General features: G+C 41.0%; 1 protein-coding gene across 1 annotated transcript; it reads right to left on the bottom strand.

The window, feature by feature from the left end:
- Positions 1 to 133: 133 nt before the first annotated feature.
- On the bottom strand, positions 134 to 8,634 carry osgn1 (oxidative stress induced growth inhibitor 1). Its single transcript, XM_026349595.1, has 8 exons — positions 8,415 to 8,634; positions 5,053 to 5,115; positions 4,261 to 4,397; positions 3,989 to 4,180; positions 3,565 to 3,656; positions 3,169 to 3,368; positions 2,736 to 3,079; positions 134 to 2,647 (listed from the first exon to the last, which is right to left on the bottom strand). The coding sequence occupies exons 2-8, from the start codon at positions 5,108 to 5,110 to the stop codon at positions 2,045 to 2,047; spliced, it is 1,626 nt and encodes a 541-aa protein (XP_026205380.1). The 5' UTR covers positions 5,111 to 5,115; positions 8,415 to 8,634; the 3' UTR covers positions 134 to 2,044.
- Positions 8,635 to 16,228: the final 7,594 nt, after the last annotated feature.

The raw sequence follows: 16,228 nt of genomic DNA, 5'->3' as shown, positions 1-16,228 counted from the left end.
ATAAATAGACTGGACTTAAACTATGTCTCCAACATCTCCACATCTGCTGGTGTCAAATGGTTTGTTTGATTTTAAATAAAGTAACACACAGCAAACACCACCCAAAAAAAAGAGGCACACATCCAAACACGGCTGCTGAAAAATGGCATTTTAATAGAAATCCATATACAAATTAGTATGGAAGACTTCAACTATGCAGATGGAAAATTTATTTGGGATTATAAATCACCTGCAAACATGACTGTACACATTTTTTCTTCTGCTTTTTTTTCTGGCGTTTTCATTCAGCTGTGACACTAAAGTAAAGTAAATAACTTGAGGCACTGCTGGTTCCTGCAGATCACGTGTTAGTTTGGAGGCGTTTGAATCAAATGACACAAAATAAAGGCTAAAACAATCAACCCTTAAATAAAAACACATTCATTAATAAGCATGGTTAGTGTTTGTTTGGCTCTCATGTTAATAAAACTCTACCTGTAATTCCCCAATTAATTAACAAACATTTTACATAAATTTGGTCATTTACATGTCTGATTGCAGCTTCTTAAATGTGATTATTTAATCAGTGTCAAATAACCATGGCCATAATATACTACAGCACCCAAATCTAGATTAATCCGCCACTAAAAATAGTCCCTTTGGTCTGAGTAATGTTTGTTAATCTTATTTTGAAAAGAATGAAAACCATCCTCCTCTTGGTTAAATTTAAACAGACTGAAGCAAACTTCTTTATTTTATTCTTCATCCTCATGTTAGAAATTGTTGCAATAGGTTTAAAGTAAAACGGTGCAAATGAAAACTGACTTTAATTTTTATTTTTTAGTTTCCTGCTTCGTCTGCTTTTGGCTTGTTAAACTTCTTCAGTTAAAACAAGAGTGCATGAGATACAGTAAGTGCATTATTGGTTTGTCCTGCTGTGCAACTGAATATGCAACATGGAGCATCTCGTCTAGTTGAACCACATTTACACTGGAGCTAATATTCTGGGCTATATCATTTTATTTCGCTTTTCTTTACTCGAGACTCAAGAGATCTGGATCCCACCCAATTAAATCAAGTGTATATTTCAACTTAATTTGTGGTTAAAGTAAATAAGAGTAAGGAACCACACCTATGCTGAAAGTCGCAGCGATAGCGCCACATGGAAATAACATCTGTTAATACACAGCATAAAATCAGTGCTGGTTTTCATTCAAAGTTCTGTCATCGTTCACAGTAAAGCTGCAAATTAATCATCTTCAATGAGAGGAATTAGAAAATAAATATTTTTCTCTGTTGGAAAGTACAAAATATTTTCATAATCATGAAACATTTACAATACTAGGTAGGTATAGCTGCTTGTTACAAGAGAAATTATCATTAGAAATAGACAAAAATTCAGCACCAGACATTCACAGAGAAATAATCCCATAATGTACAAAAACATACATGTCAAATTATGTAAAGGAAGAACCAGGAATTAACATTTAGCTCGTCTGTTTTGTGACTGTATAGTTTCACAGAGAAAAACTGGGTAAAACAAATGTGTGTGGTTTTCCTCATGTATGATGAAGTTACTGTAGTGATCAGGGAACAATGAGCTCATCAGAACGGCCACTGGAAAGTTTTTCACATTTCTTCGGTGATGTTTTCTTTCTACTTTTACAAATGTTGCAGTCAGTAAATAACGACATGTTGCAGCAGAACAGGTCATGTATGTAAATGTAGTAGTAATTCATAAAGAGCTGGGTTGGGGTCATTTGCATTTGACCACTAGATGGCACTGAAAGTACATTTAGCAAAGGTTTAAAGGATCCTTATTAATTTTTGTTTATGTAAAACAAATATAAGAGATCCTGTATTGCTCAGGCTGTAGGTGGAAACATCCCAGAACCACTTCTGTGTGTTAAACCTGGACATTTTTCAAGACAACTTAGCCTTCAGCAGGCCTCAGGTACCACATTTCAGACTTGTTTATAGCAGCGTACGTCCAGCTGTAACGTCCACTTGTGCGTGTTTTGATCCGTTAAGAGCAGATCGGTTTCATTCAGTCCACGTGAAACTGCTACAAGTCCAGGAGACAAACCTCTGCCTCTGTCTGTGTGGTCACCTGTCTGTCCACCCATCTGTCCATAGTCAGATCCTCTTCTCCTCTTCCCTCCCTTTGTCTCTTGGAGAGGTCACTAGCGATAGCCAGGGCGCCCCCCTTTAAGAACCGCACAAAGTTCTCGCCAACTAGCGGCCCCATGGCGTACATGCCCGGTCCTTCTGCTGCAATCACCTGGCTCGTGAACGGATCCACTTCGATTGGGTTCCTTCGACAGGAAATTGGCTCACTGGGGTCGATGCCGAGCGAACGCCCTTTGTTGTCCAGGAAGGAGAGGTTAGGGTGGGCACCGATCAGAACTAGCGCCTTAGAGATCTGGACCACTGTCCTCTGGCCAGAGTCGGACTCCAGAACACATTTCCGGTCAGGTTTGAACTTCACAACTCTGTGAAGCGGGAAGCTCAGGTAACCTGGGTAGGAGGAGGGGGATGAGGAGGTGGAAGAGGTGGGTGGAGAGAGGGAGGAAGGAGAGGAAGGGTTGGAGCAGCCATGGAGGTTCTGGGCTTGGTCCTGTGCTTGGTGGCTTGGATGGTGCTGCTGCTGTGTCATCATCTGATGAACCTGCAGACCAAAGACATGGAGGGACCGAATTAGACGTCACTTCACTTTTGAACCCCGACAGATTTAGTAAGGAAACAAAGAAACGTACCTTGTGGTACTCGGGGTAGAGCAGTTTGGGCAGCTGGTTGAAGATGAGACCGGGGTCAGTGACCGAGCGTCTGAAGACGTGGCAGACGGGTGTGTTGAGGTGATGGGCGGCCAGAACTGCGTCCGCCGCTGTGAGCCCCGCTCCCACCACCAGCACCGGGTCTGAAGACTGGTCGAGCTCACCGCGGGAGATGGCTGCCTCCAGCTCCCAGAACGAGTGGTAGACGAAGGGCAGGGACTCGCCCTCCACGCCGAGCCTGGCCGGGATGTCATGGGTCCCCGTCGCCAACACCACATTCTGGGCCAAGATGGAGAACGGCACCTCCTGCGAAACAGAGGATCCATCTATAAAGAGGAGAGAGAAGATGAAGGTGATTATGTTGCACTTTCATTTTCATTTTTGCACTAACACTAAGTGTTTTTATTCACCGTACCTGCCAGCTCTTCCCCTTCTCTGCGCTGCAGTCCCATCACCCTCCAGCAGGCTGGTGACCCGTCCTGGTTTCCAGGCTGCCTGGTTACTGATGTAACGGTGGTTCCACAGGCGAAGCTCTGCTCCAGGGACATCTGGGAAACATAGTGTTGGTAGTAGGAGGCGATCTCTGCTGGCGTGGCACGGTCATTTCGCAGGTTTCTGGAATAAAACGAACATCAAATATTATTATATTATATGAACACAGATAATTAAATACAAACAACACTACTTATATCTACAGTACGTTCAGAGGTCGCCCTCTGTCGCCCATTTTGAACATGTGGGTCATGTTTAATTAACCCTGCTGTGAATTTAGCCCACGTCAACAAGTTTGGCGGCTTCATCGGGGACAGACCTGCGTTTGTCCCGAATCCAGTCCTTCAGTTTGAGTCCTGGGAGCTCCATCCAGTTGGCCAGGCTCAGAGTTAGCATGGAGCCCTCCATAGCCTGAAAACAAATAGGCACAAACAAAGGTTGTTAGACTCTTCTGTCACATGTTGCGTCACACCTAGTATCATGTGTGCAGCTAAGCAGCTGACAAAGGGAAACAAAGCATATTTACACACATTACCATAAAGTCTACTGAGTAAATTTGTCTTCACGTGTATTTGGGTTGTAACAATTCAATATATTAAAGTGGATTAGAAACAGATTTATGATCTTGAGGGTATGTGGGTAGTAAATATTTCTCTAATTTCAGCTCTCACAGATCAGCGTTCTTGACTGTACCAACAACAGCAGCTTTAGTATCAAACAGAAAGTCATTTCTAACTTCTTACATGCCAGGCTCCTCCAGGTGGACCCTTCCCCAACACCAGGTGAGGGATGGCGCGCTCCGGCTCATATCTCCATTCCAAGGGGGAGGTGTGGTCCAACCCGAAGTCACTGTCGGGGAGCAGCAGGGAATCAAAGAGGACGGCCACGGGATTGGACGATCTTCCCTCCAACCCTTCACACAGGTACTCAAGATCCTGCAGAGACACATGCATGAGTTAATAAACATGTCTTTTAATTGTAACCATCCAACCGCGTGCGTGTGTGTGTGTTTTACCTGCTCCAGCAGCGACAGGTGAGGCTGCTCTGCCAGCTTGCTGTGCAGCAGGGGGTTGGGATGCGATGCCTCAGGTGACAGGTAGGGGGTGTAACCTGACAACAGGTACGAGAGACAGATCCCTGATGGGCCGTTACCTGAGAAACAAAAACAGAGAGAGACAGAGGTGAGTGCTGCTGGGACTGTTCGGCTGTCGCACTGGTAGATGTTTTCCTGCGTGTGCTGCGTCTGTACTTGGTTACTATGGTTACGCCTGCAGTAAAACGAGCTGTCTTCTGAACTTAAAAGTTTCTGCTGACAGCGAAGGATTATTAACATGAATCCTAACACAGCAGCTCCTGTGATGCCGAAAACAGAAATACACGTAGCTACAGTTAATGAATAACTACAGCAGATAGAAAATACAGCATGACTCATCGAGAATTAATTTACTTTGTCAACCTGCACAATGGGCCAGTGACTCAGCAAGGCCACACGGACACAGGACGAACGACGAGCAGTATAAACTTTCATTCGCTGTGTCATCGTGACTCACTTCACTTTTTAAGAAACCATCTGAATGTTTCACAGCAGATTAAATCCTGACCTCAGCTAAAAAAACTAATCACAGTCGACCATATATGTGATTTAAAATGTATCATGGGAAACTGTTAATGATGCAAGTGCTCATTATAAGGTTACAAAATGCTGTTGTTACTACAACCATCTATGCAAATCTAGCCGCGCATGTGGTTTCCTTACAGCATAAAGATAAATAAATGAAGTGCAAATAAGCGTCTGTGTGTTTCTTACCGATGATCACCACAGGTAAAATCTCTCCAGGGAGAATTTCTTTATCATGAAGATCCATATTCACTGAGAAGAGAAGGATACTGCTGTTAGTATTTTCTTTATTTCTTGCAGACCATAATCATGTACAGTAATTTATCATCACAGAGACGTAAGATCTTTTTCTACAGAGTCAGTTTATCCTCATTAATATTGTTCATGCTCTAGTTTTGTGTTGTATTGTGTGTTTATATTATTTCTTGCTTCATGCTTTTAAATGGTCTTTATCAGTGCTGTATGTTTAATCTGTCATTTTCTTTTTAGGTGGAACATATGTAAATGATGATGAACTCTGGCACATCCACAGTGAAGTGAAGTAGGTGTTTGATTACACGATTGTTGTCCGTCGCCCTGATCAGTCAGTACATTTCCACTGACTCGAGCTCGTCTTCCTGTAGCTATGACGACATTCATCAAATGAATGATTCAGACATTCCCCAAACCTTAATCACCACGACTGAAATGCCCAACGCCAGCCCTTCAGTTGCCCCGAACTTAACCCGAGTCAAACCTAAACCCTTAAACACAACCACAGGAAGACGTGCACACACGCGCTCGCGCACACACTTCCCCTGTCGCAGTTTAACACAGCAACATGACCTCGTGTAGAGAGAGAAAGACCAGAAGAGCCGACGTGGTGATTTGACATGCACTAAAAACCACGTACACAGGCAGAGATGAAGAAACACGACACGTTATCATCTATTTTCTACAGTGTGCGGCTAAAAAAACTTCTAGGTGAATCTGACTAGTTTAGTTCTTTGGTTTCAAAGGGTCATGACCCAGAAAACATGACATTATAAACAAGTCGCACCTGGTGTTTCTAATTTTTATAACTTAAACCAACAGGATGTGCAGGTACGAATAATAACTCAGAGACGTGTGATTTATAACGGCCGGCCAGGTTCACACACATTAAACGGTTTAGTGAAGGACAGCTGGACAATATCTCTACATGCAGGTGAACAAATGAGAGACTAAAACGGAGCTGATCGCTGCATCTGCAGCCGTGAAACAGGACTCCTGCTATTACAGAGACACAAGCTTGAATCTGACTCTCTTATGTAATAACAACAGCAGCTGGAGCTTCTATGTTCGGATGTGTGGAGTATTACATAAAACTAAGTAAGGGGAGGATGTCCAAGCTTTTCCTTTGAGTTTTTAATGAACTGTGCACCATTTGACAGAGGTAATAAGGCCTTAAGCAAAAAGCCAAGAGGTGAAATATGCACATCTGTAATATCCACCCAAACAAACAGTCTCTGCAGCAACAGATGAATGCTTCGAGTTGTTGCAGCAAGTTGCAGGACGTTTCCTGACTGAGTGCAACGAGCCAGAAGGGAGTGAAGCATACTGTAAGCGGGTGGAGTGAGTCGAGGCCAGTGGCGGCCGCCTTTTAAAATACTGCACAATCATGCTTACACAAGGTAGACAGTGAGGTGAGCAGAGGATAAACCGCAGCAGAGGAGGAAGACGGAAGAGCAATAGCGTGAAGTGGTGTGAAAAACGGCGGAGAGAAAGCGAGAAGGCGAAGGAAAGAGGAAGGAATGAAGCAGAATGAGCGAGAGAGAGAAAAACGAGAGATAAAGAAGGTTACGTAAGGGCAGAGCAGACTTTGGCACCGAGCCCAGAGTGGAGTGTGTTAGAGAGCCGGCGGGTTTACTAGAGAGCACACACACACACACACACACACACACACACACACACACACACACACACACACACACACACACACACACACAGTACGTGACTAGGAGCAGCCCCACTAGCCCACTTCACTGACAGGCTCATTAATTTTCCTTTATTCCTCGGCCGAGCGTGTGTCCGCCCAGAAAAGGTGACTAAGGCCTGAGTTACAGTAAAGAGCTGAGTCGTCACAGGTACTGGAGCCCATTGTTGCTCTCTGTGTTTATTATTCCAAAAACGGGGGAATTTAGCTGTGTTTATTTTTAATAAAGAAGCAAATAATGAAGCCTTTTGAAAATCTGATGTGCAGGACACATGTTGTAGTCTCACAGCTCCTCGTTTACCGTAACTGGAGAATTAGATTTACTGCACCTGAGTGCAGGTTAAAAAGTTAAAGGTTCAGTCCACGTAATAACTTAAAAGTGAAAATATGTTTATCACCAACGGCGCTTCACTTGAATTTCTGTTTAATCTACTCCAGTTCTTCCTGTGTTTATTTTGGAGTTAGAACAGAAACACTAATTGTGCGTCTGTGTTTATCCCTCAGTGCTGTAACATGTAATTACCTTATTAAACACACCCACAGCAACAATGAGCAAGCACTTTTCAATCAGCGTGCATGTGCACAACGCAGTGTGTCAAGGCTTTGTTGGGTAAGGTGATGAGATGTGTTGACACTTTCTCTGATGGTGATGATGTAAGTCATGTTTCAAATCATCTCATTCCATTCATAACTGCACTATGTGATCATAAACGTGAAGCTCGCTCTGCAAAACAAACCCACACTGAAGAACTGAGATTTAAAACACAGTTTTACCTTTTAGACCTATTGAAGCACATATCTGCACAGTTAGAAGTCAAGTCGTCTTTTATTGTGTGAAGCTCTAATGTCTGGAACAATGGGCCAGGACTCGTGCTCCACTTCTGCAAAGTCTCATCCAGCTGATCGCGTCTTTTATTTAAACCCACACCCCGATGACACCGTTTCCAACACCGGCTCCATATGGCACCTGTCCTGACACCTCCCTGAAATGATCCTGCAGCTGGACCATCTGCTACCTGCACCGGCCAGACGGCTAATGGGATTTTAATGATCTGGCCTCTGAGCGGAAAAACCCAGCTGGAACCTATGAAAGCAGGGTTTGTCCAGAGAAGGAGAGGAAACAATGGTAATGGAGCTCCTTCCAGACGCCGCCTTTCATCTGGTCTCATATTTTACAGATTACAATCAGATCAGTCTGAGCTCTTGGTTGTGGGTGCTACCTGTGACCTCTGACCTTCAATCCACTCACTATGATATAAGAGTGAATACATTCTGAATGCAGTCTGGGGTGTGCTGCTGTTATGTCATCTGGGGTGTATGTTGAGCAGGGAGCCGATCCCGGTATGTGGCTGTGACGCGGATCCTCCTATGCAGAGGGACTACCGCCCCCACCCCACACCTCCCTCCCTCTCCCCCCCGACATTACATCACGTCAGTGTGAACCGAGGACACGCACCCGCTCCTCCTTCGCACCATTAACGCACAAACACCGCTTCGGTAACGCGTAATAACGCGCAGAAACCAGGCGCATGCGCTCCACACGCGCACCACGCCGCTAATGAATGAAGGCGTTGGAGAATAAATGAAGGTTCCTCACGTGTGGCGCTGGTTCCTCACGGTGGGGGTCTCCGAGTCCGGGTCCGAGTCCGAGTCCGGGTCCGGGTCGTCTTCCAGCTGTCGCAGCCTTTCGGGGAAGCGGCGGATTCGCGTCTGGTCCTCTCGGCTCCTCTGGTTCTGTGTCACTCGGACATTTCGCAGCTTTGTTTCCGGCTTCAGTCCGACTCGACTCGGGACACGTGCGGCGCAGCCCTGCAGCTGACGGCCCGGCGGCACGCTGCGGCTTATATAGCGTCACACACACGGGGCCAGCGCGTCAGCCAATCAGCTGCGGCCCCGCTCCCGGTCTCCCACCCCTCCCTCGGCGGCGCAGGCGTAGAAACAAAGATCGTCTATCAGTGTGAGATGGTGGTTTGGTGAAACAGGAACGAGAGTGGCCCCAAAACCTGCAGGCGTGGATGAGTGTTTACAGGGGAACTCCCATCAATCCCAGCCCAACTCCTAAAGCTGTGATCACACAGTTAAATAGCAAATATGCCCATAAATAACTGAAACAAACAAGACAAAACAGTCAGTAATTATAAATAAATGATAGAATTGAATTCTTAAAATGAAAACCTTTACACACCACACTGTGTGAAACCTGAAGCTGCCGTCTTGGATCCATCTTATTAGAGGAAAAAGTTAAAACACATTTAAAGAAAAGGAAATTTTAGCTGCTATGAAACAGTAACAAACGTGCAGAGCAGCATTCATTAACAGGAAGTGAATGAATGTCCCCTTCTTGTTGGAGGAATATTTGCACAGTGATTCAAGCGGCAAATCGTTATTATTATTATTATTGTTGGATTTTCTGTAGCTAATTATTGCTTATTTGGAAAAGTTGCGTTCTGTGGTGATTCTTAAAACCAGAGCTCACATTCCTGCTCTTTCCTATAAATAATTGGCATTTTATTTATTTATTCTCCTTCTCTTATTAAAGTATGACCTTTGAAGTACAAATATTTGACTTTACTGAGTGAAAGTTTGTTTTATATTGCATCATAATTTGAACTATCAGCTATTGAATCCCAATAAAACAATGTATGATGTAATAAATGTTGTAAAATCCAAGCCAGTGAGCAAAGCTGAAAACAGCTTCATCATCATCTACACACACATTATCCATCATGTGGTTTCAAGAACAAGCAGAAGTTAATCACGAGTGTTCAGCACTGCAGCTGTCGTCCATTCATACTGCGGCTGCCCGTTCATTCAGTAATTCACCATTGTTGTGTTAATATTTAAGTTAGATTTCTGGTTTATTTTATATTTTATACCTGGTGTTTAGAAATGTAAACAGAGTGGGAGCTCTTGTTTTCTCAGCCTGTTCTGAGTCATTGAAGCTCAGAGTTTGATCATTTTCTAACAAACTCTTCATGTGACTCTGCAAATTCATGTTTTATGATTTATGCTGAACTTTAGTCCGGTTATACTTTTATTTCCTTATAGTTGTTTACTGCTAAAGATGTGGACGCTCAGTGGAAAAATACAAAGAGGAACACAGACGACACAAAACTGTTGTTAAAGCTGTTTCTCACATTATTTCTGCTGTTTGCGTCACATGTTTTTCAGATGTTGTAACAGTTTTTTTATTAGCTTTCATTAAAGTTTAAAGTTTAATTTATACAGATTAAATGTTAACCTGTTCTTTAACATTTGAAGTACTTGACCTGAATATTTACTTCTTCATACCACTTGATACTTGTACTGCACTACATTTCAGGGTAAAATATTTTACTTTTTACTTCACTACACACAAAACATTAGTTCCTCATACAGTAAATTAAGGTTTTTGAATACAACGTTGAATTGTTCCTAAAACATGAAACTGTTCAGCTGAAACAATCTGTCTGTTAATTGATTTGACAATTAACTAAAAGTTAATTATCAAATATTTTTTTTATTTTCAATACAAAATGTTCTTAAAATGTAAAGATTTGTATTTATTGTTTTGATGTTTACACTTTTAATCTTGTGACTCACTATTTTCTGAATTTTCACAAATCCAATTGATCGATTAATTGTGATTATAATTACACATTATGGTTACAATTTACAGCAAAACATATAAATAATCTAATAATATAGTGTATTACATTGGAACAGATGACATTTTCCTTCATCATACCTTTAGTAGCCATTTACCTAATTTTATTTACATAGACAACTTTTACTTTAGCATTTTAATTTAAACCTAACATACTTTTACAATTTTACTTTTAAATTAATGCATGTATTGTCGACTTTTGTCCAGAATGACAAACAGTATTTCAGCAACAACAAACAGCAACTAATAAACAGATTGAACATATTTAAAATGTTGTTTCATGAATCAAGTGTGCAGTTAATTTGTTGTATTTTGTCCTTAATAAGATTTTTCATGATCACAGTGGATCATTATTGGGATTTATTTTTGCTAATAGTAACCCATTCTCTCTTTCATTCATGTACTCACTTGTTTAGTGTCATTGTTTTTACAGTTTCATACCTTCTGACTGGCTGCAGTGTTCCTTTATTGACTTCCTGTTACAACTCTTGTTTCTCAATGATTTTGGTTTCTGGCTCTTTCCTGGTGATGTAACAGTCTGACTGCCCAGAGCTCAGTTTCCAGTCAGACCCACTATTCCGTGCAGTGTATGACACATACCCAGATTTCACTCCCTGCAAGATTATGCAAGTCTTTCTCAAAAAATTAAAAAAGAAATCTCTCTGCTTCAAGAAAATATAACAAAGCAGGTCAGCTGCAAATAACTTATATTCACACTGAGGTAAAGTCTTAACTTAAACTAATGACTTTATTATAAAATGTTAGTAAATTACATAAAAAAAAAACAAATAAATTCAAATGTAATAAATAAGATTGCAAAAAGAACATACGGTGGATCCAGCCAAAGTTTTGGCTTGTTTCCTTGTTCTAGTGAATGACGTTTTAGCTTGTGGCTAGAAAATATCAATTTCAATAACGTGAAAAGTGTTTTCAGGTAAATGGGACACTCCCAAAGACGCACGTCTGCATGAAAACATTGTACAATTATTTACTGTATATGTAAGTAAGTATACACTGAAGTATACACTACAAATAATAAAGTAAAATAACAAAAATAGAAAAATTAAATGCATTGAATACATGATTAAATATAATCATTTCAAATATAGATATTTGTAGGCAAATAACTGATGCGTTGTTGTTGTTGCAACATTTTTAAATGACCAACTAAAACTGGAACCAACACAAAGTGCTCAGATTCCCAGTGAGTTAGTCACGTATACATAAATTTAGTCTTTGTGTCTTTTAACTGATGAGTTTTAACTCATTGAATTAAGCTGAGAAATAAACTAAATTACGGTGTTGGTAGATTTCTCAGAATAAAACTCTTTTCATTTCTCTTATTAAACTGTTTCTGATCTTTGTCTCTAATGTCGAACTGTGCTGCGGCTCATGTCACTACTGAGGTGCATGTTATTGGAAACCAGTTTCCTCCCAGTTCAGAGTTCAGGTCAAACTTTTCCCTTGAATGTCGCCGTGGTTCATGACAAGATCTTTCAACAACAACTTGGTTTTTCCATCCATTTTCTGACACTTAGCTTATCTTAGCAAGATAGTCGGTTTTCCCAAGGCCAGATGGAATATGTAATCCTTCTACTGTGGTCCAGGTCTGCTTGGTGGTCTTATCTAAACATGTCTATAAGCGGATAAGTCAAGTTTCCTGAACCTCAGCTGACTTCTTGCAGTTATTACCATAAATATGCAGCTGTTATCAACAGAAATTGGGTTTTTTGTGAGAACCATTCAGCTGAGTGCAGCTCCTTTAACCTTCATTGTTGTTTGACGTCTTCGTGTGCAACATGTTTCTCTTTTCTACTACAAGCAAATGAACCTATCTTGCCAACTTTGGCTGCACTGTTAACTTTCACCTGATATTTTATAGGCAGGGCTTCGGTTATATTCTTTTCTTCTGCAGCATGTCTGCTGTGAGGCCCTGAGGGATCCACTGAGACTTTCTTTCTTTCTGATCACATGGTGAATCATCAACATCATCACATGAGTATCAGTATCAGAACAGACTTCATGAACTTTCACATCAACCATATTGTTCCCGTTCCCAAACCGCAAGCCCTGCATCACCACTGATGTTAAAGACCTGCTTAACTGGAGGAAGACGACCTTCAGACATAAAGAAGCTTCATCACAGGCTGAAAGACGAGCAGCAGCTTTGCAGGTGGAAGGTGGAGGAGCAGCTGCGGAACAACGACAGAAATGTAAAGAATGGAAGTGACCAACTACAGCCTGTCCACCCTCGGAGGAGACTTTGCCCCTGGCTAGTAAATTATTATGTCGTGGTGAAGTAACTATCATCAGGCATTTTAAAAACAAGATGACAACCTGAGTAACATTAACATCATAGCTGCAAGTATAAATATGGATATGCACCACTGTGGGACACGTCTCACTGCAATTCTGCTCCCATACCACTCACAAAATGTGCCTGAAGTTTGCACACAACCAGGTTACATCTGTGTCTTGCACAGTTCTCCAACGCTTTTCTGCCATAAATCATCCATTTCAAGCTCAAAAATTGAGTTCCTATGGGGAAAAAAGTTTGACTTTAGTTCTCTGAGATGTAAGACTACGATTTAAACTGTAAAATAAATGCAGGTTTTTGGACTGAGTGGCCGTATGCTGTATTTAACTTTGAGAGGTAATTACTCAATGCAGCCCGGTGCAGATGTATAAATAAAGAGCACGTCACTCAATTAGATGAGAGGTGTCTGTGACCTGACATCTTCAGGTCTCTTCACACACGTTGAGACGTTTTCCTTTTCGAATTTGATTAATTTTGACAATAAATGTGTGTGAATACCTAACAAAGTAAATGTGTATAAGTGAGAAGTCATTCCAGCTGTATGTATACAATGAGCATGTTGTGGCATGCAGACAAGCTGTGAAGCTACATAAGATGTAGGCATACAGTAAATAAAGAATGTACCAAAGACACGTCCTCAGTCAGAAACAGATTCCTCTGATTCCTCTTCAGCAGTTAAAAGTCTGAAATCACATTAAATTTGTATAATTGTATTTTTAAATGTGCATCACATGAACATTATGCTTGAATTATAATGAGACAGATCACTATATGACTTTTTCAGTGATAGTGTGTATATAAATAAATAAACATCAACTTTTTAAACACCTGATTATATTTGTTTTGTATTATACAATTTACATCCATGATGTTCTTCATGACTACCAGCACACATTAAATAAGAAGAGGCACCGTGTCGGAGACCAGTAAAATGTGTTTATTTAGATTTAGTTTTTGTGTGATTTCATACAGAAGCTCAGCTCATGTTTTAGAACTTTAGCGTCTTTTGTTTATCATAAAAACAGTGAAGTTACAACTAAAGATATAAAAAAACAAATGTCTTGATGCTCAACTTAAGAATTCTTTAGACAAAGCAAATCCTTTGCATTGAACGTTCTGGAAATGTTGACGCGCCTTCACTAAAGAACCTCCTGAATATTTCAACATTTGTCACTCATTCATCTGACAGCTGACCCAACGTGTTTGTGACAACTCACAGCTCACATATGCTTCAGGTTTCACAAAAACCCCTTGGGGCTGGGTGAGGTTTGACAGCGGTGGCGCACGTCTAAAGATGCTTTTGGGAGACCCAACACCGGTCTACACTGTAATCCCACCCGGGAAGCTTTCTTTTGTCCGTGTGTGAGAACTCAAGCGGATCTGCTTTCAACAGCGGAGATCACAGGCAGAGGATGAACAGATCGGAGCGAGATAAAAGGGCCTGTGAAGGGTTAAAAGTACACAAAACATTCCTCCTCTGTTTTTATTCCTGGAACAGGGAGAACATTTGAATAAGGGAACAAGACAGTAAACGTCACACAGCCCAAAGAAAACAGACGAGATGTGCCGCGTAAGACATTTTACATGAGGCTGTGTCTGTACAGCTACAGTGAAAGATGTAAAGATGGAGATACATGTGCACGTTGATTAGATTTTAATTTTACTGCCAATTAAAGGTCAGAATTAAAGGCAGCACTGTAATTAATCTTCACATAGAACACAGTTATAGTAGAATATCTGTAAAAATTAGTTTTCTGTGTTTGTTTTCAGTGAATTCCCACATTGAAAACCTCACTGTCACTGTTTAAAGCTGAATAAACACGGATTCATTTTTGTGTTGAAGTCACACCAGGTGACTTCTGCATGTCAGAGAAGAATAACAAAAGTGAAAGATGCCAACAGCAGCACGTGTCGTCCAATGTGATACTGTGCAGCTCACTATCTCAGATCATGACTGACTTGAATACCAAAGACATGAAATCTACAAACGGAAAAACCTTTCAGACTGTTTGTATGGTTGTTCTCAATAAAGATTTTTCGTACCACTGTATTCCCTCTGATATATGAATGCTAACTACTGGAAGTTATTATATGTTGTGTGGTATGTGATCCCTCCTTCTTTCAGAGCCTATTTACATTGTATATGTATTGTGCTGGTAGTGGAAGTATTTTATTCTTCAAGCGCTTCAGCACATTCAGTTTGAAATAAATTAATGGAAACTACGATAAAGTACCAAGTCTCCGGTTTAATTTAAGCAGGCTGAGTAAGAACACAGAAGCTGTCCTAGTCTCACATTGTTAAAGCTTTGAATTAAATCTCATCAAATTCAAATCATATTTTATTTAAACACCTAAAATCATCTCAGGAACTCTACAATCTGTAAAACATGCACCAACCTTCACACAGAGGGTAACATTTCTGCAGCATTTCTGTTTGTGTACAGATTGATTTGTCGTGATATTGTGTTAATTAGCTTTAAAGTGTTGTTAGATGTACTTCTGAACATTAAACAGTCTTTGAAATTTACTGTCGACCTTCTCTCGTCACTCTCGGAGACACTTGTTCCTTTAAGATTCAGTTCATCGACCTCGGATCTGTTGTTGATGCTCAACCTGTTCAAACTGGTGCAGGCTTTAGGAATGTTTGCGAACCGACCCCTGACCCCAATCTGCAGCCCGGCCTCAGTCCCTCCTTCTTATGGAGAAGGAGGTTTGTTGACACTTGGATTAAAATATTATGTAAATGATATTATGTAATACTCAGTGTTTGTGCAGTGATGCTGGCTGATCAGTGGTGATATAAGACAGAATTGTGGTCCTATTCTCCCCATTGGATTTCACCACTAACCACAAACTGGTTCACACAGTGGAGGTATCAACTATGAAATTAATTTACTCTGTTACATGTAATAAATGTACATTTGTTCACGACTGTGTTGTTTACATCCCACTCAGCTGCCAACCAGCCATGTACACAGCCCACATGTGTGCAGCAAACAGCCAAGGGGGTAAAACAAAAAATAAATGCAAATATTTCACAGACATATTTTAAAAATTTACCTCATGAAGGTAAAAAAATAAAAAATAAATCTCTTCCTGTGGAGCACACAGACCAAACTGCCACCGTGCTTTTGTTACTCCTACACGTTAGTGGATCTACTGATATTGTCTCATGACAGTGATTTATAACTTTAACACAATCTGTCCATTTATAAACACTATAAAACTGCCACGCCCAATGTCAATATTAAAACAACTCACATAATGTTATCATGCATCACCGGTCTGTACATGGGTCAGATTCTGTTTGTGAAAGAATCTGAATCAAAGGACGGCTGTCGGGTGTCACCTCTGCTCCTAATTATGACTGATAGGTTGTAAAATAAACACAGCTGGAAGTGTGTGTGTGACTAGATCATCAGCGTGACACTGCATTACTCTTCCCACG

This window comes from Anabas testudineus, chromosome 5, assembly GCF_900324465.2.
Source record: "Anabas testudineus chromosome 5, fAnaTes1.2, whole genome shotgun sequence".
Lineage (NCBI taxonomy): Eukaryota > Metazoa > Chordata > Actinopteri > Anabantiformes > Anabantidae > Anabas > Anabas testudineus.
The sequence above is the reverse complement of the archived record's forward strand: the minus strand, read 5'-3'. Positions and strand labels throughout refer to the sequence as shown.

Excerpts from the sequence above, each read along its gene's own strand:
- osgn1 (XM_026349595.1), bottom strand. The coding sequence starts at position 5,110 with ATGGATCTTCATGATAAAGAAATTCTCCCTGGAGAGATTTTACCTGTG. Across the intron at positions 4,398-5,052 it reads TTTACCTGTGGTGATCATCG|GTAACGGCCCATCAGGGATC; the intron begins GTAAGAAACACA and ends TTTGTTTCTCAG. Across the intron at positions 2,648-2,735 it reads TCTACCCCGAGTACCACAAG|GTTCATCAGATGATGACACA; the intron begins GTACGTTTCTTT and ends TTTGGTCTGCAG.